The sequence below is a fragment of the Eucalyptus grandis genome, chromosome 6 (assembly GCF_016545825.1).
Source record: "Eucalyptus grandis isolate ANBG69807.140 chromosome 6, ASM1654582v1, whole genome shotgun sequence".
Classification (NCBI taxonomy): domain Eukaryota; kingdom Viridiplantae; phylum Streptophyta; class Magnoliopsida; order Myrtales; family Myrtaceae; genus Eucalyptus; species Eucalyptus grandis.
Genome location: NC_052617.1, coordinates 10,644,073 through 10,671,546, shown reverse-complemented (window position 1 = coordinate 10,671,546; position 27,474 = coordinate 10,644,073). Strand labels below are relative to the sequence as shown.

At 39.4% G+C, this 27,474-nt stretch overlaps 2 protein-coding genes and 2 pseudogenes across 3 annotated transcripts; 2 read left to right on the top strand and 2 right to left on the bottom strand.

Moving 5' to 3' along the window:
- Positions 1 to 272: 272 nt before the first annotated feature.
- LOC104429210 overlaps positions 273 to 27,474 on the top strand; it is a 45,744-nt pseudogene continuing 18,542 nt past the window's right edge.
- LOC104431088 lies at positions 1,304 to 4,297 on the top strand (annotated as a pseudogene).
- Positions 7,996 to 19,984, bottom strand: LOC104429206 (probable disease resistance protein At4g27220). Of its 2 annotated transcripts, none has more exons than XM_039315402.1 (9): positions 19,849 to 19,984; positions 19,096 to 19,323; positions 18,444 to 18,978; positions 17,797 to 18,141; positions 17,256 to 17,564; positions 16,629 to 16,913; positions 16,130 to 16,327; positions 13,031 to 16,025; positions 7,996 to 8,217 (listed from the first exon to the last, which is right to left on the bottom strand). In XM_039315402.1, the coding sequence occupies exons 2-9, from the start codon at positions 19,300 to 19,302 to the stop codon at positions 8,214 to 8,216; spliced, it is 4,878 nt and encodes a 1,625-aa protein (XP_039171336.1). In that variant the 5' UTR covers positions 19,303 to 19,323; positions 19,849 to 19,984; the 3' UTR covers positions 7,996 to 8,213. The 2 variants fall into 2 exon arrangements, with proteins under 2 accessions (XP_039171336.1, XP_039171337.1); XM_039315403.1 differs by having other exon boundaries at positions 17,256 to 17,555.
- On the bottom strand, positions 7,998 to 12,161 carry LOC104430048 (mitogen-activated protein kinase kinase kinase 3-like). Its single transcript, XM_039315429.1, has 6 exons — positions 11,739 to 12,161; positions 11,119 to 11,194; positions 9,947 to 10,407; positions 9,517 to 9,592; positions 8,546 to 8,671; positions 7,998 to 8,462 (listed from the first exon to the last, which is right to left on the bottom strand). The coding sequence occupies exons 3-6, from the start codon at positions 10,237 to 10,239 to the stop codon at positions 8,355 to 8,357; spliced, it is 603 nt and encodes a 200-aa protein (XP_039171363.1). The 5' UTR covers positions 10,240 to 10,407; positions 11,119 to 11,194; positions 11,739 to 12,161; the 3' UTR covers positions 7,998 to 8,354.

Here is a 27,474-nt window from a genome sequence, read left to right as displayed (position 1 = left end):
CGTCAGCCAATTTCTGTTGCTTCTCTTCCTCTTCATGTTCTTCTCTCTGCTCAACCCGCGCTCTCGAGCCGCGAAACCACCGTTCCACCCCGGAGAACATACTCCTCTGTTGCCGAAGCAGCTGTCCTAGCCCATCCTCAACGCCCTTCGCCGTCCCCTGACCTGTTGCCTGCCTTCGTCGGCGCCGTTTTTTCCTCCGACCGCTTGGTTGGAGTTCCACAACAACACCGGGAGCAAGTTCGGCGGAGGCACGCCTCACATCAATGTCCGTTCTTTAGTTGTATCGCGTCGCTTTTGCTTGGTCTCCGTTTGGTTTTGAGTGCCATTCTGGAAGATGAGGTTTTCTGGTTGACTATTACGTCAGGTTTGGTACGGTGGAATGGAATGAAATCGGGAAATGATGGGGAAAGGAATGGACTGGAGTGATGATTCCAAGTCTTGTTTTTTGTTTGGTGAATAGTGGGGAACGGAACGGAATGGAAATACTTGTGTTTGAGTGCGATTCTGGAAGATTTTGGGATGTTTGAGCTTGTGGCGGCTTGGTAATGTGCAGAGACAGTCACTGTTCACGAGCTTTTAAGGTTCTCTGGTCGAATGTTAGTGCTTAATTCAATTCACTGCAGTTTGATTGTGTGATAATTCTAGGAGATGTGAGGTTGTAGGAGTTTGTTTGATGGGGTCTAATGGCCATCGTTTGGCAGCTTTTCCCAGTTTCCGATTAACTTAGTTTGAGCTTTCTATTTTAGTTAATTTGAGGTCGATTTTTTCTAATGGATTCAAAGCGCTGAACTGGATAGAGTTTCTATCTACTTACGGTAATTTTCTTACCAACTGAAGTGTGCGGTCATACTTATCTATAGAGTTGTGAAAGAAAATCACTTATTTAAAGGACGTTAGAGAATATCCTTCGATGTTTGGGCCATGCACTTGATCCCAACTGTTCCTCTTTTCTCATTCTGCTTATTTATGTTGGAATCTGAGTGATGGAATTTTTCAGTTCTTACTTCAATATGTTTCTAGTGGATTTCGTCACTAGCTAAGTTTTTTTCTTTCCTTCTCCTTTCATCTGCTTGTTTGTACTTTGATTAAGCTCCATGAATTGGTACCATGGTTGGTCACTTGAGTCTTTTGTGTCTAGGTTTTAAGTGGTTGAAGAAGGATTTAGTGATTTGGTTGCTCATTCAAGTACAATTGTTTCGTTTGATGTAAAATCAAATTATCTTATGGAGGCTATTCCAGTTTGGGTGGGTACTGCCTCGTGTTGATGCTTCATAGTCCTTGTTTTTGCATCTAGTTCTGCTGAATATGGAAACTAACAACTAGTTGTAGGTATCCGGCTTGTAACCATGAGTTTGGATTGCTCATCCAGGTCAGCAAAGCCCATAGCTGGACACGTATGGATATTTATGTCTTTGCAACCCCATACTGCGTGACATGGGACTAGGATCATTTATCTCGTGAGCACACATTTGAGTTCAAAGAGTGGGAAGAAAAAGCTAAGTTTGAATATGTAAGCTGCAATTATCTTTTTTCTCTTCTGCTCTTGCTTGTACATATTGGTGAGTTGTCAAACTTTGATTTTCCATTATTTTGATTGCAGGTGAAAAGTAGAGCAGTGTCAATCTTTCTGATGCAAGCTGGGATGCTAGGGACCCTTCAAGCACTGTGGGATGTGTTTCCTTGTTTTCAAATACCGGGTGAGGGGAGAAATCTAACATTGGTTTTCTCAAGAAGCATATGGGAGCTTCATTTGAGCAACGTCCCCAGCCCTGGGTTACAAACATCAGCATTGATGATATCCACTCTGGAGACTTCATTGCAATTTCAAAAATTCGTGGAAGGTGGGGTGGTTTTGGGACTCTAGAGAAATGGTTCAGTGGCGCATACGCTGGTCACACAGCTGTGTGCTTAAGGGATGCTGAAGGAAAGCTTTGGGTTGGTGAATCCAGACATGATAATGAACAGGTAATTCGGAAAAGAGATATAGGGTGGTTATGCATGTAAGTGTATTTCTTTTTCAGTTTGAAGGCCTAATTTTTATATAGACTAGTGGAGAAAAAGCCTTTTGAGGAAAAGGATTACCTTGCGATTGTTTTTAAGCATTTTTTCTATTCCTCGTTCTTTTTTTTCCATACATTGACGGATTGCTTTTGATGTTCAACATTTCATCCAATCTTTTTGCCTGCTGCTGTCTCTGCAATTGTAATTGTGAAGTAAAGTTTTAAACCAATTGCATAGACACAATATTAACATGGCCGTAAGTATGCCAGTCTTCCACAATAACTGTCCACATTGTTCCTATATGGGGATATCCAACAGACAAACGTTCAAATGTTTCAAACACCCCCAGAATTGTTTGAGTCATTATTTCTCCATCTCTTTAATTTCCTGTGCTTACCGACCCAAAAAAAATTCCCTATGCTTATCTGTCATTCATTATTAAAGACACTCATACAATACTGCTTTAATGTCCTCTGATTATCAAAGTGTGGTCTCATACATATTGAAAAGGACAAGTAGGGTTTCTGCTGTGTTTCTCTAACATTTCATGAACCCTTAGGTTTTTGGGGCATTGTATTTCTGTGTGATTACTTTATAAATGTGACTTTTGTCGAATCATGGACTTCTTCTCTCACAAATATGGTTCCCATTGAGATCGTTCCATTTTGCATATTAAGCATGCTTTAGTCACGCCCCTATGTCCTTAAATCTCCTTGCTCATCTTATGTTCTCTAATAAGATAGGTCTTTCCTTTTTTTGCTCCCATAGAAACTTTTGATTGTAAGAGAGGATGAGCAAGTAAACGATGACATGCTGCTTCAGGTTCATGTTGAACTGCAGCTGATCCTATTTAGGCTCCTACTAGAAGCTCTATTGTAGCATCATCATATTTGTAACATAGGGAATGCAGTGTCTGAACTTTTTCTGCTGAACTTCAGGACCATCCTTACGCACAAGACGATAACTTACTGATGATAATTATGGTTAGAATTTGATGAAATGACGTCCTTTACTTGAGGCAGACCTTGATTAATAAATTTAAGGTCACATTTGGGTTTTTGCTACATGCTTTGTTCCTTTGTGTTGGTAAAGGGGTCAGGTGCTACAGAAATCTAACATAGTAATAGAGATTATGCAAGTTTTGTTTTGTTCTTATCATTGCAGGGAGAGGATGTCATTGCTGTGTTACCATGGGAAAATGGTGGGAGTTCGAGTTTAACAAAGATTACTCAAATCCCCACATTGCGTTGCTTCAACTGCATCCTGATATGTGAGCCAAATTTAATGAGCTGCTGCATGGGAGTTTGCACAGATTATGAATGGGAAACCATATGGTTATCACAACATGCTTTTTAGCTGGATAGACACCATCGGCGCAAATTATCCACCGCCATTAGATGCTCATGTGGTACAGAGATTGTACACGTGCATATATGTTTATATATATTTTGTGGGTGCATTCAGTTGCCTTAGACGATTTTCTAGCACTAAGGCCTTGTGTTACTTCCAAGGTATATCTGTAGATGCCTTGAGATTCTTAGATGCTGGATACGAAATAGTTTCTGCTTCTCAACATGACTGCTAAACAGCAATTTACTCTTACTTTGATAGACCTTGAAATATTATTAAGCCGTGTGTTAGATCCTAACAACACGTTCTAGTTGAAATTAGACAATCATGCCATGATTTCGAATGAATTCAACTGAACAAAACAAAAGGCTAAAAAATGAACAGTGATTTTGCCAAATGGCAGGTTCGCATGTGACTCTATTGAGTGCTAACGTTATGGAAAAGAACCTGGCTTAGTTTGACAATTATTAATTTTTTATGGCCTCCTATATGATACTAAGACAGCAAAATAGTAGACTTTGTTCATTTTTTCTTAAGAGTTGCTATCAGCCTGACTGACGATGCATGTAATATGCTCACCACGTGGGGTGCTTTATTCACGTGATGGGAGTGCAGTTCACTCATTTTATAGAAAGCATTGTATTATTGTAGGTTGCTTCTGTTATGACTATGGAACCAAGTGCAACCAGCCTATGCTGCGAACATATGGAATGAAGCACTCAACAAGTGACTAGGAACAAAGGTACCGTCCCATTCAATTTGCAATTGTCTGTGTGACGTTATGCATCTTGTTTTGCTCACTGAGGTGCAACTGAAATCTAATATGTCTCTTGAATGACATTCTGTTAACAAATGTTATATGGTTGTAATTACACTTACTTTACTTTATGGCTACCTTACGATTGTGTTGCATACAGGGCTTGGATCTTCCTAATCTAATACACGAAACTGAAATGAGGGGGTCATCTTTTGTTGAACTGCTGACACTCCAGAGCAAGACCATTGGGTATACAGTGACGGGAAGTCTGCCTCTTGTGTAGCTTTTGTTCTTGAAATGTACAAAGCAGCAGGACTCTTTATCCAATTTCTAGCTCCATTCATGTTACAGAGTTCACTGTAAGTGCGATCTGATTGACCCTAGTTGGGTTATCTTTTTACCCTAATTGCTTGAATTTACTATCTAGAGATGGATGTCACTTTCTTCAAAGATTGAGAAAACTATCATCTAGTTTGCCTTTCCAAGCGTGACTTTTTGTCATGAGGCATCCCATGTGGCATTTTGTGAATAGCATTGTCTTTTATGCAGATAAAAGATGCTTACTCACTAAGGTTCTTCGAGAATCATTCAAGCCGCTTGCCTAAGTGGTGCGATGATGGGGACGACATCAAGCTTCTGTTCTGTCAAATACGAGGTTGGTATCGAATGGAGCTGCCAGGATACAATACAGTGGACCTGTACCCTCATGTGAATGAAATGTGTCCATCTCTGGCCCCAAAATATTCCAAACCATCCAGCTGCTAGAAAACATTTCCTATGATGTGAGTAGAATTGGTAGGTGATTCCATCAAATTGTAACTTATGACTGAATATTTTTGTAGAATGTGTCGTAAACAAAGACCCATGGGTTGCACAGATTCAGAAATTTACTTCCAATTCCATTTATTGATATGAACCCATATTACATGGATAAATTTTTTGCATAATATTATATTGACACTTTATATAAATCAATCGTTATATTATTGTTTAGGCTTACATTATGTTCTAATTTTTATGAATGTTCTTGCTACATAAGTATTTAAAGTAAGATTATCTAAATTTGATGTTTACTTTCTATCTTACGACAGATAGAAATGCTCTTTTGTTTAAGTTTCTCTTATCTTCCTTCTTCTCCGAATGTATATTCTATGCATTTTTTGTGTAAATGATATGATATGGTATTGGAAATTTTTAATACACATAAATAAGACTTGGTTTTAATTTGCATTACCTGGTAAATTGAACTAATATGAGCTATTTTTCTATCTTTTTTTTTTAAAAAAATTTATTCATAAAAAAAGTCCATTTGTTTGAGGTGAAATCATGTATGTTGATTCGCACATTTATGGCATAATGTAATTGGAAAAAAAAGATTTGGCATTATGCAGTTTGAATGATGTTATTCGGCAATTGCTAAAAGAATAACTAATAAGTGAAAAAAATCAAACAAAATTTTTTCAATATTAGATTTATATTGTTATTGTCTCTTATTCCAAGTTATAGCCAAATCGACAAATTATCTAAACCAATATTAGCATATTATTGAGGGTAGATTAATTATAAAATAAGTAACATATTTATTATGGAGTATAAGAACACCTTAAGTGCCAAAGGTAATATTTTAACTTAATCCCTAGAAGGTGAAGTTTGCGATGTTAGCCGCTCTTGCCATGGAAATAACCATCCCACCAATTCAAGACTTGGTGACAACTGCAATGAATCTCTTATGATTGGTTTTGTGACTTGGCTAATTAGGACTATTAATCATATGCTTCTAATTGAATTTGCAACATCTTAGTGAAAGTTGAAAATCAGTATATTTGAACAAGGAAAAACTACAAGAATGTACACTAACAGAGTTTCAAAAATGCACAAAATCACTTCATATTTTCTCTCAAATTTTGGATTGTTAATTCGCTAGATCCTATTTGCATGAACTTATATAGGTACTTGTTATGTGGCATCCACATAAAAATATTTAGGAGCAAGCATAATATGCTAAATTCGTGTTTTCCCAATCACGGGACTCGTTTCATATGTAGTTTGGATCTTTAGATCAAAAAGAAAAAAAATGTCCCAAGAATGATTTAAAGACTATAATAACTCAATAGTTTTTAAGTTAAATTACTGTTACGAGCTCAAAGGTTTCAATCGCATCTTCATAAAAATTAACGAAGAAAAACACCGATAATTTGACCCATAATAAAATCCATTTGTAATCTCACATTCTTGTGATTGTACTGCCCTTTCTAATAAGAGTGCAATTATTGTGAACCAATCTGCTACACAACCCGACTCTGAATTTCCAGGCGAATTTAAATGGGAATTCTTATGAGAATTTTGGACGTGCCCGCTCTTCGAAGTGAAGTCCTTTCCGTTCCCTCCTCCTGGTTGGCCGAAAGGAGGCCACTTTCAACACGACTTTCCTTCGTGTGTGAATGAAGGAAATTAGCAGTGTGAAAACACACAAAAGGAACCGAGAGCTGTAAATGGTCGAATTCTGGGTCAAAAGTAGGTAAAAAGGACACGGCAGCAGAGAAAATCCGGCACATATTCATGGTTTCTTTTCCTCGATTTTTATGACCGAGTCTTGAAAACGAATGAGTTCTTGCCTGAGTTTTTGTTTATCTTTTTCTTGCTGCGTTGGTGCAGTTCCTGTTAGACAAGAATTGTTAGTTAATTGATGACTGAGTTTAGCGAACTTGATGAGTTGATGATGATGCTCAATAATGCTACACTTTGAAAGACCAAACACCAATTAGTAGTCTTCATTAAGGGTTTGGGCAGAGAACACCAAAAAAAAAAAAAAAAACACAGCAGGAAAAGAAGAGCGAGTTTTACGAAAGAAAGGGGGAGAGAACAGGGACAAAAGAGAAGGCGCCTTATGGTTAGAATGTTGGTTGAAGATTGAGGAAAAGAACAAAAGAAAACGAAAACGAAGACATAATTCAATGCAGCCGAGAGACATCGCTTGGTCTAAAAAGCGCCTCCGACTTTGCAAAATTTAAGGAGTTCTTTTTCCTGTCACACTTTTGAATATATTTCAGGTATGCATTAGGGTAGAGGAATCACTTTAATTGCAGAAAAAATAATAATAAAAAGGAAGCATGTTTAGTTTGCATTTCATGCAGAAATTGCTATTTGCACATAGGAGAAAATCCAACCTAAATATTTGAACGAGTAAGTGAAGGTAAATTATATAAATATAAGGCCTATTAAAATCTTGGAAACGAACCGCATGAGATTTTTTTAACAAATTTCACTAGCTATTTGCATCTTATAGACACAACATGCAAAATTATTCCAAAAAGGTTCCAGGAAATGACAAAAAACCGTTAGGGGGAAATCCAGCAAACTTGCAGCATCACTTGGGGGAAAAACCACCAGGGAAAAACTTTTCCCTGCCGCCCTGTCGAGCATTATCGCAACAATCAACGTTGATTCTCCTCTTGAAAGTTGTAAATCTTGGATCCTCATCATCGTTGATCTCAACAAATACATGAAATTTCTCCAATCAGAGTGGCCCTCATCACCATCACCAATTTCCGGTGAATCGAGAAAAGCCATTGTGGTCTGTCCGGAAGAATTAAGAGCCTCCAATGCCCGTAACTTTGATATTTCTCCCTTCACTTCCCAAATCCTAAGACGTTGCAGGTTTGCAAACCTGCCAATGTTCCTCCCACCAAATCGACAGAGTATTTCCTTTCCAAATTATTTCAGCAATTTTGATGCACTATCACTTCGATTTTCTTTTTCTTTTCCTTTTTCCTTGGGTTTTATTACTTTTGTTTTGCTGATCCGTTTCTTATTTGGAGCCATATCAATACCATTCAATTTTGATGAATAAATGTACTTCATACAAAATGTTTATGATAAGAATGCACTCTGTAGTAAAATGTTTAGATTAAGCAACACTGTCAAATTTGCCTAGATCGTAGTATGGCACTGGTCAAACCATGCGCGAGGAACATGCATCTTATTTCGTTGATATACAAGTACTTCATCACATCTATGGACCCTGTGATTATTCTAGTTTAGTAAATATGGAACTTTACAGTACCACATCCATTTGCAACAACGTATGGCACTTGAAATAAGTCAATCATAAGCAACTTCAAATTCGCAGGAAAGCATGCTCAAGTGGCATAGCTGCTGAAGGCTTCTTGGCAGGCTGTGTTCGAAAGCAGCACTGCAGGAAATCCTTTCCCTCGGGAGATGATGTCTCAGGTATTGCTGGAGAACTTCACATCACCTTAAATATGACTTGAGCCTGCATTAATGATTCAACCTTAAACAGAAACTCATGACACAGATCACATACCAAATGGTAATATGTATAGTCCCAAACTTCCTACAGAAAATGGTGATGGATTTAGTCGGAAGCATATTCCTTGGAAGGACAGAGAAAATGAAAAAGCAATGCAGCAAACGTACCCGCTCATACTCACTCCTAGGAAGCTTCACAGTTATCATTTCAGTAATAGTATGTCCCAAACTCCACATGTCGGCAGCACAATCGAGATCCATGCTGTAATTATTCACCATCAATGATTGTATGAGCTGCACGATATATTATTCCATCATTCCGCCACAACAAAAAAGGAATGTAGCATTAACGTTCACAAAAGCAGAGTATCTCATGAGCCACCAGTTTAGACTTCCCTTCAAAGAGTAGTAAGCTACTTGTCTGGTTAGCTAACAAATGGTATGGCATTAGTAAAGCCGAAGACCATTTAATGTGTTCATGGAACATGGATAAAATAGCAACATCTTTGTAGACATAGATACATTAGATTGACAACTGAATCAACCACTTTCAACTTATGTTAGCTCATTACTGAGAAGAAGGACCATGAAGCAATCAACAACATGATTTCAGCAAATGCTTGAGAATTCAAAAAGAGAGCAACGATACTATGGCTACTGTCCCAAATTCCGTTCTATGGACCAATACACTTTTATTTGCCCCATGTTAGGAAGGAGGCCCTTCTTTACTCTGACTAAATTCAATCCTTCTTTTGGAATGCAGAGGAGCAGCAAAAACAACACCACAACCTTGTGCCAAAGGTATTGGGTTCTATTCACTATCGGTCTTAGGAACTTTTTGGAAACCACTAGAAGAGGAAAGAACTCTCATTAGGTTTTGGCATCTGTTTGCAGCGAGAAATCTTTTCCCGTTTATGCAACATGGTAACTTTACTCAAGACAATGGGAAAAAAAAGTGAAGAAAATTACTCAATAACATCCATCTATAATAGATTTTTGCACAGATGAAATGCCACAAACCAGTGGTGAGAAGCACACAGTCACCCTGGGTCCCTGACTTCACATTCAAATGCACCACAGATCTGCTAGGAATTTCCACATGCAGTCAGGAGTCTTGCAGTGAAGAGGTCGAAACTCACATGTTTAGCAATCCCAAAGTCAGCAAGTCTGACTATCCCGGATGCATCCACAAATAAATTAGCTCCCTTTAAATCCCTGCGCTAACCAAATAGTTTTGACAGGTCTGTAGCGCAATCGTCCTAATCCAATATGCAAGTCATTTCACGATGCTTGATCAATGGTTTAGAATTATCCATGTATGGAGTTGTTAACATGCAGTGAAGCCAATCCAGTCACAATATCATAGGTAAAAGTGCGGACAACCGATTCTGTCAGGGTCCCAAGACGTTCCTTTATATACTTGTCTATCAAACCGTGATGTGCATATTCTAGATATACGTTGAGCTGATCCTCAACCTGAGTATGTATGGACATGTTGAAATTTTGGTGAGTCAAATTATGAATGCCTGTTGAGCTGGGACATGCAGATGTCGTGGAAAGTTGACTCACAATTTCACTGCCATAATACTGCAGAATGTTCGGATGTAATCGCAGCTTATTGGGGCTTTGTATATGCTCTTCAGCTGGTGTAGATAGCGTAGCTTCAAACACTCTAGCTTTGGGAGAGAAATTGAAGAAGGCTGGAAGGATGAAGGAGTGTTGTTTACAGAAGTCGTTATGCTTCCTTCTTGGCCTTGTCCCACTCCGCTTATCAACTCCACCATTCCTTTGCACTCAGCGACCTCGATACTTTGAAGATTTCGAAGATGGAGCAGCCACTCATACGTAAGCAGCTTTCTCATGTTATCGCAAAGGCTTACCTCAAGAGATTCGAGAGAAATCTGTTCATCCGGCGAGTATGGGGGAGGACCTCCGAGTGTGCCGCATTAACGTTAACAAAAGCAGAGTACCTCTAGAGCCATCTAGTTTAGACTTCCCTTCAAAGAGCGGCAAGCTGCTTGTCCGGTTAGCTAAGAAATGGTACGGCATTAGTAAAGCTGAATACTACTTGGTGTGTTCATGGAACACCGGATAAAATAGCAACATCTTTATAGACATAGATACATCATATTGATAACTGAATCAACCACTTTCAACTCATGTTAGCTCATTACTGAGAAAAAGGACCATGAAGCAATCAACAACATGGCCTTAGCAAATGCTTGAGAACTCAAAAAGAGAGCAACAACACCTTGGCTACTGTCCAGAATTCCATTCTATGGATTAATAAACTTTTATTTACCCCATGTTAGGAAGGAGGCCCTTACTTACTCTGACTAAGTTCTATCCTTATTTTGGAATGCAGAGGAGCAGCAAAAACAACACCACAACCTTTTGCCAAAGGTATTGCGTTTTATTCACTACCGCTCTTAGGAACTTTTTAGAAACCAGTAGAAAGGGAACTCTCATTAGGTTTCAGCATCTATTTACAGCAAGAAATCTTTTCCCGTTCATGCAACATGGTAACTTTACCTGAAACAATGGGAAAAAAAGTGAAGAAAATTACTTAATGACATTTCATCCATCTATCATAGATTTATGCACATATGAAATGCCACAAACCAATAACGAGAAGTATGCAGTCACCCTGGGTCCCTGACTTCACATTCGAATGTACCACAGATCAGCAAGGAATTTCTACATGCACTGAGTAGTCTTGCGGTGAAGAGGTAAAAAATCACATGTTTAGCAATCCCAAAGTCAGCAAGTTTGAATATCCCAGATGCATCCACAAATAAATTAGCTCCCTTTAAATCCCTGCACAAGCCAAATAGTTTTAACAGGTCTGGGGGCACAAAGAAGAAGGTCCAATCATCCTAATCCAATATGCAAGTCATCTCATGATGCTTGATCAATGGTTTAGAATTACCCATGTATGGAGTTGTTAACATGCAGGGAAGCCAATCCAGCCACAATATAGCGGGTAAAGTGCTGACAACCGATTCTGTTAGGGTCCCAAGATGCTCCTGGATATACTTGTCTATTGAATCGTGATGTGCATATTCTAGATATATGTAACGCCAATCCTCAACCTGAGTATGTATGAATATGTTGAAATTTTGGTGAGTCAAATAGTGAACGCCCATTGAGCTGGGATGCATAGATGCTGTGGAAATGTGACTCACAATTTCCCTTATATAATACTGCAGAATGTTCGGATGTCTATGCTGGCTAAGTACCTGAATTTCCTGTAGTAACAAAGCAATCAATTACCTGGAAATGATGAAAGAAAGTTTCCTCCCAGCATATTTAGATCGGATGAGAGGATAGATTGGATCCCAGAGCATAACAAAAACATTACCTGCTTTAACTGCTCGATGCACTCAGCTAAATTTGGATCATTAGGCAATAGCTCAAACTCCTTCCATGCACATAGAGATCTGGTTTTTCTGTCACTTAATATGTCAAAGTTTAGCTGACTAGATATCTAAAAAAATGGAACATGTCTAAGATTCCCAGAGCTAACTTACTGGTTGCTTGCAATGTAAACACTTTCAAAAGTGCCACATCCTATAAGCTGGCCTTTTTTCCATTGACTTGCTAGTGGTTACTGCTCTGATTTTTGGTAACTTGAGCTGAAGCTGTAGGGTTCTCCATCTATCCACAACTTCGAGGCATTTAAAGAGGGGTGATAGCCATGCAATTCTTTCTTCTTCGTCTTTTTACATTTCTAACTCAAAGTATGACAAAGGGTGAAAAGAAAACTTCCCGGCCTATGTTTCTAGATATGATACAACTACTAAGCAGATCAAGTATTCTATACCAAATAGTTTAATGTCGAAACAAGTTTAATCGGGGTCATGTTGCTCTGATCCAACAGAGCAAAGCAGCGTATTTGACACAATATTTTCAATCGACAAGTTAAAGCAATATCATATTTGAAATCCTTTCGAAACAAAAATAGATTAAAGGTAGTGCTGCACAAAATTCTCTCTTTTCTTAGAAGGCTAATATCCCAAGAAGATCAATCCATAATAATAAATTGTCCTTTCAGTTATAAGACAAGATAGGAAACAGACTTTGCTATTCCCTTGGCTTCCCAAATCTTCAGATCCGTTGCTTTTTGACTAACCTAATATATCAACCAGATTGACTCATTTCCAGTAGTCAATAAAACATGCGATCACATTCAAAATACACAAAGCATGGCCACACGAAAGAAAGTCAATTCATATGGTAACTTGAGTCGAGTTTGCAGCAAATCATGGTCGAGCAGCAGGGCTTTCTTCAAGAGCAGAGTTGCGGGAGATCCTTTCCCTTGGCAGACAGTTCTGCAAAAGGCCACTGTTAGAGCTGCATGACCATATAAACAGAAAAGCTACATCTTTGCAAGGACTTTTAAGAAGTGAAGCAATTGTATATCAATTAAACTCATTAACCTATAGCATTTGGTTTATACTGTCTCCCCAACGAAAAAGGCATTCCCTTCTTGGCGTGTTCCCCTTTTTGGAGATAAGGTTGAAGAATAGCCTGAGCATCGGGATGATCCCACATCAGCGTCTTCCACTTTTCCTCTTCTTCCACCCAGATATACGGAAGCTCCTCAATTTCACACAATCGCAGTTGCAAGGAATCCTCTTCAGTTTTGGGCATCCGTACACGTCCAATCTTTTCATGGAATCGCAGCTTATTGGGGCTTTGTATATGCTCTTCAGCCGGAGTAGATTGCGTAGCGTCAAACACTCTAGCTTTGGGAGAGAAATTGAAGAAGGCTGGAAGGATGAAGGAGTGTTGTTTACAGAAGTCGTTATGCTTCCTTCTTGGCCTTGTCCCGCTCCGCTTATCAACTCCACCATTCCTTCGCACTCAGCGACCTCGATACTTTGAAGATTTCGAAGATGGAGCAGCCACTTATACGTAAGCAGCTTTCGCATGTTATGGCAAAGGCTTACCTTAAGAGATTCGAGAGAAATCTGTTCATCCGGCGAGTATGGGGGAGGACCTCCAATTATCTCCTCCATCTCCGCACAATTAAATGCTGTGATTCTTCTTAGATTAGGGAAGTGGGGCATCCACTCGGATTCCACCGCTCTCTTCATCTTGTCACAGCCTCTAATGCTAATCTGTTCCAGACTAGGGAAAAATGGGAGCGGATGTGGTGGTGGGGATGTAACTGCTGCTATTATCCCCACCGTCTCACATTCAGATATATCAATCTCTCGTAGATGTGGAAGGTTGGATTTAGACCCATGCCCAAAGACATACTTCAGTTTCGGACAATAATATATTGTTAAAACCCTAAGGCTCGAGAAGAGGAAAGGCGCAAGGGCTGGGGCAAAGATGTCAATTACCTCTTCGTCTTCTCCTCTATAGAGCACCCCTAAGTTTTCTGAGTATCCTATATATAGCTCCTCAAGGTATTCAAGCGGACCTATGCTAGACAAACTTGTTATACCGTTGCAACAAGTAATTGCCATTTTCTGCACGTTTTGGGGAATCAAAATAAAAATGCTGGTGCATTCCCCTCCCACACTCACAATAGCATGATCCCACCCCCAAATGTTGACTTCCCTCTTTAGATACTCAATTTGAGTAATATCACAGTATTCCTCATCATGATATTTGTCACCCCTGTCAAGATAATAACAGAGAGAATAATAGCAGCGAGAGTTACTCTGTTCAATAACCCTCACATACTTATTGAAATCATTCGCATCTTCAAAAGAGCATTCGAGTGTCTCCAGTGCCCTCAATTTTGTCATGTCTTGTCCATCTAGAAAATCAACTTTAAGATGTTGCAAGTTTAGCAAACCCTCCAGTACTCTTTCAGGTAATTCAACAAAAATCTCAAGGTATCTCAAGTTCACCAACATTTCCAGACCCTCGGGCACTTCTTTAAGCTTAGAACAGCCACCAACGTCCAGCTTCCTTAAAGATGTGAGCTTCCCTAAATAAGGAATATGGCACAATCCCCAACACCCTCTAAGCAATAGTGCCCTTAAGTTTACCAAATCTGAGATGGAATTTGGAAGTTCTGTTAGTTCACATCCACTCAGGTTTAGAACCTTTAGCCCACATAACTGTTTGAAGAAAGAATCAGGGAGGACCACATCCCCTAACAAGCTTTCATTCAGTAGTAAAGTTGATAGTTTAGGACAATTTGGTGACATGTTCAGTGGAATTTTACTTATTTTGCTTCTCATCAGAGAAACTTTCTCCAAAGCATCCGTCCAATATTCCTCTGATGGAATACTTTCCAACCGCTTTCCTGCTTTTACAATGGAAGTCACACTCATGATGTGCAATGCCATGTCTCTAATCAAATCGTGCATCTTCATCTTGCTCCCATGATCTTCCAATAGGCAAACATTTCGTAGTTTGTTCAATATGGTGAGGCCTCTATCATATTGTTCCCTCCTCGTATTCAATCCACCAACCAATCCTTGGTCAATAAAGAATTCTACCAACTCAAACTTATCAATCAATTCATCTTCTGGATAAAGTGCACAAGACAAGAAGCATTGTTGCACATCAGGATTACCAAGGCGATCATAACTGAATTTTAGATTCATTAAGACCTTCTTCTCCATATCTGTTTGCCCCTTACTCGATTCTTCCAATTTAACCAGGGAATCCCTCCATTCAAACACATCAGTCACTCCTCGCATGCTTCTTGCCATCGTGATGACTCCAATTGGCAATCCTGCACATTCTTCAACAATGGACTTCACAATTGCTTTAGTTTCCGAATTAAGTGGAACTTCGGATCCAAGCTCCTCCAAAAATAGACTCTCAGCTTCTATTTGAGATAGAGGTTCAATTTTGATTTTCTCTTGACAATGCATCTGGCAGCATACATCAAAGGATCGAGTGGTTAAGACCAACTTACATCCATCTGCTCTAACAGGGATTCCTACCTCTTCAAGATCAAGACGTTCCCACACATCATCAAGAATCAATACACAATTCTTCTTTCTTTCTAATTGCTCCGACAACATTGCTGCTCGTTTCTTCTCATGCTCATCCTTCATAACACCAAATTCAAGTGCCTTCCAAATATCACTCTGCAAATTCTTAATGCTGAAATCTTGAGACACAGTGATAAAAACCACACCATCGAAGGTTGCATCTTCGAGAAGTCTATTATGTATGTGCATCATGATAGTTGTCTTCCCAACACCACCCATTCCACAAATACCCAATTTGCATGCATGATTCTCCTTCAGACGGTCCCAAATCAACTCAATGTTCCTATGAATCACTTCACCCGTCAGCTTTTGTTCCAAAAATTTGACTCCTTTGGCATCTCTCTCCTCTATGAGTAGTGTTTGTGGAAGCGTTTTTTCTATGAGTTCTTCCACTTCTCTCGTCAATGTCTCCACCTTTTCCTTTGGTGGCAAAATTTCCGCATTGGCTTGGCCAATTATTTGGAAATTATTTCTTGCCCTTTCTGTCTCTTTCAGCCATCTCTCAACCAATATCCTCGGCTTCTTCTGAACTGAGGAAGCAGCAGACTCTATCTCCATCTGCTCCTTAATGACAGCTTCTTTGTCGTCGAGTTCTTCCACTTTTCTTTTCAGGTTTCTTATTTCTTCATCGTTGGCATAGATGCTTCGTACGTCCATGACTGGAGAACCCCTGTTCATATCTAATTTATAAAAAAACATATGTTAGATTTCGATAAAATAATTTGGGGATATTTAAGAATCTAGTGGAACCATATAATAACAATGAAGATTAATCCAAACGCACCTTGTGATGACGATGGGCCTGTCCCATTTGTTGCCACCTCTGGAACTTGCGAATCAACCGTTGTTGCCTCAATAATGTGAGAGTCACTTGTATGCTGGTCATTCATTTGTATTTGAGATTGAATGCAACAATGTGGTTGACATAGCAAATTATGAGAATTCGGCACTTCTTCCGTTGAAGCCATCATGGAACTTTCGCCTGTGTGTTGTTCATCAAAATTAGGATATGATTGATTGGAACATGAGAGAATACTTACTGTAGTTAGTTTACTGGATCCAGTGGGTCTAGTGGCCACGTGCAACACATTGGATGTACTGTTATTAAGGAATAGGTTATTGACTCTCTTCATATTTGAAAAGTTGTGTGGAAAAAGCATGTTTATCGGAGATATTTAAAAGTCACCACTTTGGTTAAAAAATCCCACGTGTTTGCGTTGAAAAATATAATAGATGTTTTTCTCCCCACTAGATGAATGTATAGAAACTTCACATGAACATACCATGGCTATTTTGTGCCAGTGACGGCATTGTTGAACTCTGAGGAAATTGACGCTCTGCTTGTGATTGTTGACCAGAGTTTAGCTCATTAATATCCTGTTGGTTGAAGTTTGAAACGTCTGTCGGCCACTGTGGAGCAGCATTTGAAGCTTGCGATGAAGACAGGATACGTAAATCCATATCCCTTAGAGCTGTTGATGATTGTGCAGTTGGATTCTGCAGCACATTCCTTATCTCGGATTGACGTGGAGCATTTTGATGTTGAGGGGCCACCAAAACTGGTTGCACTAAAAAAGTCAAGCGTAAAATAAATCAATAATGGGACTTTTAAATCAAGCCATGGGTACAGGTAAAACGAACGTCTAGAACTTGATTTAAAAAAAATATATTTATAGCGAAAATCAACATATGCTCATAAGTAAATATTTTGATGAAATAAACGGTGCGGTAAAAAGATAATGATATCGGACATATAGAATATGCGATGATACAACTGTAATTTGGAATCGATACGATATGGAAGCGGATGAATTTGAGTTATTATAGAGAGAGTTACTAATACGAAAAATATAATGATTTTTCTTTTCTCCACGCCTGGATGAATGTATAAAAACTTTACATGGACATACCATGGCTATTTTGCACCTGTGACGGCATTGTTGAACTCTGATGAAACTGACGCTCTCTTTGTGATTGTTGGGCAGAGTTTAACCAAATGACATCCTGTTGGCTGAAGTTTAACTGTTCCATATCTTCGAGGAGGAATCCTGGTGAGAATAAAGGCCCCGTGGAAAATTGACCGTTGGCTTCCCTGCTCTCTTCTTCAGCCTCCACCTCAGCATGAGTGGGCATGTCACGTGATTGTGGTTCCGTGAAGGATTGACGGTTGGCTTCTCTGCTCTGTCCTTCAGCCACCTCTCTGCTCTCTTCTTCAGCCACCTCATCGAGTAACGACCGCATTAGAGTTAAATATTTTGAAGAAAGTAATGGTGTGATAAAAAGTGATATCGAACATATAGAATATGCAATGATGCTCGGCATATTCTTGATTGGATAACCCGTGTTCCTATCTTGTTTAAAAAATCATATGTTTGATTTCGATAAAATAATATGGAGATATTCAAGAATCTAACATAAACATAGTAGCAATGTAGATTAATCCATACAAACCTTGTGATGATGATGGGCCCATTGTATTTGTTGCCGCCTCTGGAACTTTCGAATCATTGATTTGTGCCCCAGTAATGTGATTTGTACGCTGTGATGTAATTGAGGGATTTACGTCCACTGGAGTTTGCAATTGAGAGTCATTGCAGTCCTGGAAGCAATTTGAATTACCTACAGCAGGTAATGGAACATACTGGAATGATAATGCCCCGGCTGGAGTTCGGTGGTCATTCATTTGCATTTCCTCGGGATAAGGAGATCGATTGGAACATTGTGGCTGACATGGCGAATCGAGAAGAAACGATTCTCCTTCTGCTAAAGCCATCGTTGAACGTGACAAGCTTTCACCTGTGTGTTGTTTATCAAAATTAGGATATGGCTGATTGGAACACGAGAAAATGCGTACTGTAGTTTATTGCATCCCGTGGGTCCGATCGGCACATGCAACACATTCAATGCGTACTGTTGTTAAGGAATAGGTGATTGACTTTCTTCACATTTGGAAAGTCCCGTAGGAAGATCATTTTTATAGAAGATTTTTAAAAGTCGCCACTTTGGTTAAAAAAACCCGACGCGTTTGCATTGAAAAATACAATAGATATATTTTCTCCATGCCTAGATGCATCGATGGAAACTTCACATGAACATACCATGGATATTTTGTGCCGGTGGCGGCATTGCCAAAGTCTCATAAAATTGACGCTCTAGGTTATAGTCTAAGTTTCCCAAGTCGGTCGCCCCCTCTGTTGTTGTGAATAAGTTTTCTATATCTTCCAAGCTTTGTGATGAGCGAGGAACAGCTGGAGACAGCATGTCAGGCGACTGTGGTTCCGTGGAAAATTGACGGTTGGCTTCTCTGATCTCTTCTTCAGCCACCTCAGCTTGACTCGGCATGTCACGGGAATTTGGTTCGATGGAGGATTGACCGTGGGCTTCTCTGCTCTGTTCTTCAGCCACCTCTCTGCTCTCTTCTTCAGCCACCTCATCGAGTAACAACAGCATTAGTGCTCTTGCGTGGTCCAGCACTTGTGTGCAAATGGAAGTCCCTTCATTTGGGACTCCAAGCAAGTGACCTTTCAGTCCTGTCAGGTCTCCAGAGAATTCTACACTGCAGTAATGACATCGCCATTTGCTGTCCTCCAATCTATTGACGAATTTCCAAGCTATATCCTCTTTGTTACGAACCTGCAAGCAAATAGAGCGCACCCCATCATATATTATCCCTATTTTTTATACATCTTCTTAGTGCGCATAGCACTATTCTCAAGCAGATAATGTAGCTACTACAAGTACTAAAGTCACCTCATGATTGAGTAACAATTCCATTAGTGTTCGTATGTGCTCTGGCACTTTTGTGCAATAGGCAATCCCTTCTTTTGCTTGTTTAAGAAAGTGACTTTTCACTCTTGTGACTGATCCAGAGGATTCTTTATGGCAGTAAGGACAACGCCATCTCTTGCCCTCCAGTCTAAGCACGAATTTCCAGGCTATATCTTCAGGTCGCGGCATCTTGTTGTCTTGATTATCAACCTGCAGGCAAAGAGAGCGCACCCAACTATATAACCCACCGATCTTGTGTAAAGCAAACACTAGCATCCGCAAGTACTAAAGCGGGAAAGCCAAACTGCACATTACTATCCAACAGACCCAAGAACAATTTGCTGTTTCTGAGACGAAAAACACCCGATCTAACTCGAAGACACCTTGGGAATTGCGGACTACCTTCTCAAGAAAATAATTAATTCTAGAATTACGAGATTCGACAGGTCGCCGCCCCGAAAGGTGGCTTAGCCAAGAAGTCAGGCGGCACACACTCTTCACCTGCGGCGCAGAGAGGAGGACTTGGAGAGTTCGTTTCTCTCGAATCTGACTCCAACTACAACTCTGTGAAATCCCTCTAGACTCTAGACTCAAGGAGATGTGGGTAATCAAAATATGGTTGGATTTTGGCGGCCGAAGCGTTGCCGGTAACGCAAAACCCTACATAGGTCCGGATATTAAACTTTTAAAAACGAAAATCGCAAACTCGTGAGAAATAGAGGTAAAATCTCTTGCCTGGTGCTCGGAAATGGAGATTTCTGGCGTCGCTCGACCCTTTCTTTCGACGGGCTGCAATCCACCGTCGTCGCTCTTCACCTCTCTCTCTCTCTACTCCTCCGTCTCTCCGTGCTGTGATGTCGAGTGGGGCATCCTTTGGGGCCATTTTATAAGAAAGAAGCCGCGTCACTTCTGACAAAACTTTCCTGACTTCGTATAAAACATTTAAACGTTTTATACCAAGTCAGGACAAAAAACGTTTCATACCAAGTCAGGACAAAAAACGTTTTATAAGAAGCCACATGACTATTTATAAAGCTCTCCTGACCAGTACTTTTTTCTTCTGAAAATGCCCTTTTAAATGAGACGATTAGACCCCTTAATAACGCGCCTCAATAGTACTTAGAGTGACGTGACCGAATTTTATATCTATAAACTAAAAGAACCACTTATAATTTTATCATATCCTTTTTAATCTATTCTAATTAAATAGAATTAATATTACGAAAAATCCCAAATTATTACACATGTAACAAATTTATTTCAAACTAATTTCTACACCAAAAACCCAAAACTTGTGAATTTGTGACAAATTTATCATCCATTCATTTTCGTTAAATTTGATTAATACTACAAAAAACTATAAATTGATACACTTATGATAAATGGAAAGAAAAAACCCAAATTGATATACTCATCAATTATCATGTGTCATCAAACTCAATAATTTAATGGTAAATTTTAATAAAAATTATTAGAGTATAAATTTGACATAAGTGTATTAATTTAAGTTTAAAAATAATTTTAAATAAATTTGTTATATGTGTACCAGTTTTGAGTTTTCGGTGATATTACCCCTTAAAGATTTGATTTTTTTTACTCCACCTCACATTACTTTAATTTTTTTTTTATTATTATTCCTCCTTAGAATCTACGAAAATATATTTTCATTGTTTTAAATTAGTTTTTTAGGAATAGAGATACTTCATTTTCCGATATCCCCCAACAGACAGCATCTTAAGACTGAGGAATAGGAGAGGGTACTCTTGATTGTCGATTACTTAATCCACGAATAAAAAAGGGAAAATGGAACCAAAGAGAGAGGGAGATATGGCGCCGGGACGTGTTGAAGTAGCAATTCAAGGTTCTTTGAAGCTCTCCCATCTCGCTCCTTAGCGTTTGGCATCTCATTTCTCTCACAAAAGAAGTCTCGCGGGGAATGTTTTTGGGTACCATTGTGAAGACGCGATCATTCTTGAAGCCGTGGTTATATCTGGCATTTTTCTTATCTTCATCTCCCCTAGACGTTTTGTGAGAGAAATGCGATGCCAATGCTAAGGGGCAACTTACACACTCCTTATAAAACTTCCCTCTCGTTCTCTCGTTGGGGGCGTCAGAAAAAACCCGGCCCAATCTAAACTGAAATTTTCGGGTCTTCTTGATTCGTGTCTCATTCCAGATCGGGTGATAGGTAAAAAAAAGGGTGTCGTATCATTTCGGTTCAGGTGGTGTATCAGCATTTCAGTCGAAAGGGGACGACGAGAGAGATAGAGGTGCGAAATGAATCTAGGCGGCTCAATTCTCGCCGTCGAGCTCAGAGATGGGCCACGGTGTCACCGGCAACATCCGGGTCAAAGGACAACTGCTACGGCTCGACTAAAGCATGGCAGAGAAAAAAGGGATCGGTTTGTGAAGGCTTATGGTCGTTCGTGAAGAAGCAGAGGAAGTGGAAGGAGGTTAGTGCAAAAAATCCATTTTTCTCCTCTTTAATTCCAAAAAGCGGGCATGGAGAGAGAGAGAGAGAGAGAGAGAGAGAGAGAGAGAGAGAGAGAGAGAAGGGGAGCCTGTGAAGGGGAAAAAAAAACCCTTAAATTACTATTTTTGAAATTTTTTAAATTCAATTGAATTTTTGCAATAAATTTTGGAATTTAATTATATTTTCATGATAAGTTTTAGGACTATTTATTCATATTAATTTTTATTATTTTTAATTTGATAATTGCTTAATTGGTACTAACTTAAAAAAAATTGTGAATTATGTTGGTGGGTTTGGATTGGCTATGTGTCATGTAAATTGTGTAGAAAATAATTGGGTCAATGTGAATTAAACGTGTGAATTTGAATTGAACATATTTATAACTCATCCAAAATTAATCCAATCCACTCATTTGTCACGTCTATTTATATGTAATCATACATGCATCAACATCACATAGAAGATTGAATCAAATGAACCTCTGTCATCGATGAGTCCATCTAAATATAAAAAGGAGAGCTAAGCTCATGGGCAAAGAAAAGCTTACTGACCATCTTTTTACGTGAAAGTTAAGATTCCGTAACTACTTGTGCACATACTAATCCTAGGAAAACATGACAGTTCATCAAATTGCCACCATGTTTTGTGGTACAGGAGAGTTGCTAATTTATCTTATAGGTCTCGCATAATATTTAGGGATAATCTTTTATTGGCCATTACTTACCCCATTCCTTACCTATTGTGCACTTAAATTATTACCAATATGAGAACAATCAGCTGTTAATAAACTATGAATATGTTTATTCCTGCCAAGTAGATTGACAGCATAACCAGTAATGATACAAATGTATACATTATGACGAAAGGATACAAACAGAGGTTCCTGCAGCAAAAATGCTCTACTGAAAATCATCCAAAGAAGTCCACCTAGACATCTCACATCGCAATCCACGCGTCAATCTCTCCATCATACTAAGATAATATTGAGTCTTGGGATTAAGACCCATATCAAGTTTAGCCCATCCATGCCCCAAAGGAGCAAGGCTACTGCCAATACTACCACCACCATCAAAAGCAACTCCAGCAGTGTTATCAGCCGCATCTTCCACAGGAAGAGCGCCCCCACCAGCACCATTGCCAGAACAATAAAGCCAGCTCTATCACCAGCAATGGCAGGACCAACAGCCCCCACACCACCAGCCCCCTCGTCGCCGTCCTGCTCATTCTCCACCTCCTGCACCTCTTGCTCCACTTCATGGTCACCAACATTGTTGTCGCCGTCCTCAATATGGCCGTCACCATTGCCATCACCATCCCGAATGGGGACAACAACAGCAATCAATTCATCGTGTGATTCAACTTCTTGACCGCCCTCTTCTTCACTAGGTATGTCATTGCCATCTCCACCTTGAATGGGGACAATGACGGCAATCGATATATTGTGTAATTCAATTTCTTGACTGCCCTCTTCTTCACTAGGTATGGTATTGCCATCTCCACCTTGAAGGGGGACATTGACGATGGCGAATTCGTGCAATTCAACTTCTTCACTGCCCTCTTCTTCATTACGTACTGTATACATGGGAAATAGATCTATGGATTAGAAAAATAGAGGCATTACAAGACTACTTCTCTGTACTTTTTTTAACTATTAAAAGACTAGTTCTCTGTACTTTACAAGCTTAAAAGCGAGAAAAACAAACACATAATCGCCAAATCTGACCTACAAAAGTGCATTAAACACATCATCGTCAGCCCTTACCTAATTGACAAACTTTCTAAGCGAAATAATTGAATCTCAAGGAAATGAAAGACATATAAATTTTAACGTAAGAATCAAACTCAGCTCAAACATCTATGGGTGACCGTAAATCACAGATGAAGAAGATGAAGAAGAGAAAATTACCAGATATAACCACAGCTTCAGCTTCAGGAATGATTGCGTCTTCACAATGGCGCGTAAAAACATTCCCCATGAGTGACTTGTTTTGTGAGAAAAATGCAATGCCAAATGCTAAGGGGCGAGACAAGAGAGTTTTTTTTTTTTTTTTTTTGATGCTAAGGGGCGAGACAAGAGAGTTTTATAAGAAGTGAATGGAAAAAAATGTGCTAGCCAGGAGAGTTTTAAAAGAAGACAAGTGCGGCATCCTTTGGGGGCTTTTCATGAGAAAGAAGCCGCGTCACTTACAAAAGTTTCCTGACTTCGTATAAAACATTTAAACGTTTTATACGAAGTCAGCCGCTACAAAACATTCCCGACTTCGTATGAAACGTTCTATAAGAAGCCACGTAACTAATTATAAAGCTCTCATGACCAGCACTTTTTCTTCCGAAAATGTTCTTTTTGGAAGCACTTTGCCTCAGTTCTTATAAAACTCTCCTGTCTGCCCCTTGGCTGCGTAGGCACTGTTCCTGCCGAAAATACCCTTTTCGGAAGCACGTTCGCTTCCATTCACTTCCCATAAAAGTCTCCTGTCTTGCTCTTATAGAGGAAGCCACGTCACTTCTTACAAAACTTTCCAGACTTCGTATAAAACGTTTTATAAGAAGCCATGTCACTATTTATAAAGCTCTTATGACCAGCACCTTTTTTTTTCCCGAAAATGCCCTTTTTGGAAGCACTTTTGCCTAAGTTCTTATAAGACTTTCCTCTTTGCCCCCTTAGCTGCACAAGTACCTTTCCTTCCGAAAATGTCCTTTTCAGAAGCACTTTGCTTCCATTCGCTTCTTATAAAAGTCTCCCGTCTTGCCTGTTTGGTATCGCAATTTTCTCACAAAACAAGTCTGATGGGGGATGTTTTTGTGCACCATTGTGAAGACGCAATCATTCTTGAAGCTATGATCATATCCGCCAATTTTCTCATCTTCATCTTCTTCATCTCCCTTAGATGCTTGGTGAGAGAAATGTGATGCCAACGCTAAGAGGCGAGATAGGAGAGTTTTATAAAAAGTGCGCAGCAGAATGGAAGCAAGCAATTTTTCTTCCAAAAATGCCCCTTTATTTTTTCCAAATTTCGATTTTGCTATTTTTTCTTCCAAAAATGCCTTGCAAGCAAGACAGGAAAGGGGACGTTCTTGGAAAAAAAATGCAGTGTGTACGTGAGAAAAAAATGGAAACGTATAAATGTGTAATACGTCAGAAGCAGACTCGCATTCTTCTTATAAAACTCCCCTCTTTTTATTGGTGTCAAAAATACTAAACTAAGCCGAATTTTTTTGGGTCTTTTTGGTTTGGGTTTTATTTCAGATAGGATAATAGGTCAAAAAAGTGCACTTGAAATTTTAAAACTTGTCACAAAAGTTTAATTGAATTCTAAAACTTATAAGAAGTGTAATCAAATACATAAACTTGTCAAATTAGTGCACTCAAATCCTTTCATTAAATCCATCTAGCTTAGTTAAAGGAAAACGCAGATGTGACTTTTTAAAATATTTTCTCTCTCCTAGGTGGTGATAATGTAACTAAAACATGAAACATAAGGCTAAAATAACATCATCTTGATCCAAATATGATTTTTTTTATACAAATTATATTTAAATTAAATAAAAAAATAAGCTAAAATAAAAAAAGAAAGAAGTTGGAAACCAAAGGACGAGGCTTGCCGCAAGCCCTTGCCGCCGCCCCCCACCACCGCTAGGAAGGGCCGGCAATGGTGGGGGAATGGTCGGTGAGGGTGTTGGGCCTTGGCTTGGAGTCGGCGACTCTCGCCAATCACAACTAGGGGCCCGTTGATTGTAGGCAAGTGCTTGTTAGCCCTTGACTATTCTAGGCGAGGATCGTTGGCCCTCACCACAAGAGTCCAACACCCACCAGTGGCAGCCCTTGGCCAAAAGTGGGTGAGGGCCGACGACCCTTGCCCGATCTAGATTTCTTTGCCAAAAAAAAAAAACTAGAGTTGACTTTTTGGTTTGATCAAAAACTTGTTGAAATTGCATAGATACGTAGAATTAGGCCTTTACATTCCAAATGTTTATAAAATGGTTTGATTATTTTTTTTATGTCGAACTGAGGAATTTGACCCTTATAAAATGGTGTTGTATTAGTGTACATCAGATCAATATTTTCAATCTCTCAAATTGAATGGAACTGACAAAGTATTTGATTGCACTAATAAGAAAAAAATGTAGCACTTCTAATGTACTCATAATTTCTTTTTCCTTTTTTTTTTGTGTGTGTTCTGGCTTGTGTTTGCTGATGTGGTGCTTTTTTGGCTCCATATCAACATTGGTTTTGATGAATAGATGTCCTTCGTACACAAACATTTATAACTCGAATGCACTCCGAAGAGGACATCTAGATTAAGCAACACTGTCGAATTGCTTACGGGCTTGTCCATTGTTGGGTCATATCATGGCAGGGGAATGTCCATCTTACTTTTCAAACGCCAAAAAAAAAAAAAAAAAGAGGTAAAAAAAAGGTAAAAAAATTCGAAAGCAAAATTTTATTGAGATGCGTATCAGCAAGCAATGCAGCCGCGCGCAATCGACTGCGCCCCCTAGTTCGTGTAACAGAATCGGACGCATGAATGTCGAGTGTCAATAGCCCAATTCGCCAACCAATCCACCACATGTTATGGGCTAAAAATCAGGGGAAGTTCACTCAAGGAGGCTCGGCCGTGGACACAGAAGAGCTGGGCTTTCAATTCTCTTTCCTCTTCTCCGGTGCATTTCTCCATCTGGAGGATGTAATAGTCATTTAATTTAAGATTTTGATCTTCTCAAAAAGTGAATCTTGGATCCATTCAAGTGCGTTGGTGGGAATGAACGTTAAGGATCATAAAAAATTCTTATTATAAATGTTGAAATCTCGTTGGAAGAATTGAATTGTCATGTCAGGATTATTGTTAGCATTTGGATCGTGTAAAGAATTTCCTGAAGAAAAGAGAGAATAGATTTGGATACGTAGAGGAGGGGACCACCATTGTCGGGCTGGGATTTGATATGAGTCAAAGAGGTTAACGTTCTTTCTTTGCATTAGATTTCGGTGGTAATTTGATATAAGCCGGATCGATTGTTAGATGTGTTGGAGTCCGTGGTAGATGGTCAAAGACGATGTAAAGATGAAAGATTGGGTAAATCTCCTTTCGGGTAAGCCTATTCTTGTTTGCCTGCCATGACAAGCCCTTGGGCAAATTTTTTATTGAGTTCTTATCGTATGATTGCGTTGATTATGTGAAATGATATTTTATTCCTGTTGAACTCTCATTCATTGAGGTCTCTGCTGTACTCTGCCATTCGGACTTACGAATGTTTTCAGTATCTCAAGCATTTTAATTACCTCCATTAACGTTTTCTGCACTTCCTCTTTCTAATCCTTTTGGTTAAGTAAACATGAGCACTTACAATATAACATTCCTTTTGCAACCAAGTATGGCACATGAAAAAAGTCATCTGCAACTTCAAATTTGCAGGAAAGCATGCTCAAGCAACATGGCAGTTGAAGGCCTCTCGGCAGGCTGTCTATTGAAGCAGCACTACAGGGAATCCTTACCCCCCAAGGCAGATAACATCTCAAGTATTAGCGGAGCACTTCGCATCACCTTAAACATAGCCGCAGCCTGCATTGAATGATTAATCCCTTAAACAGAAACTAAAGACAGAACACATGCCAAAACGTAATATGCACAGTACCAAACTTCCAGCATAAGTGACACAGATCGGTCCAAGGACAAACAGAGAAAATGGAAAAGCAATGTAGCCGGTGTGCAACCAAAGCGGTTCTACTTAGGAACCAAATCGGACTGCTTGAAAAATAGGTCCAAGTGCTGGTTCCCGTCGGAGCTGGTCCGCAAATAGATTCCAAATTTTTGGAACTGGTTCAAATCGGTTCGGGAATAGGTTCCGAGTGAATATCCAATGGGGAACAAGACCGGATCACCTTGTTTTGG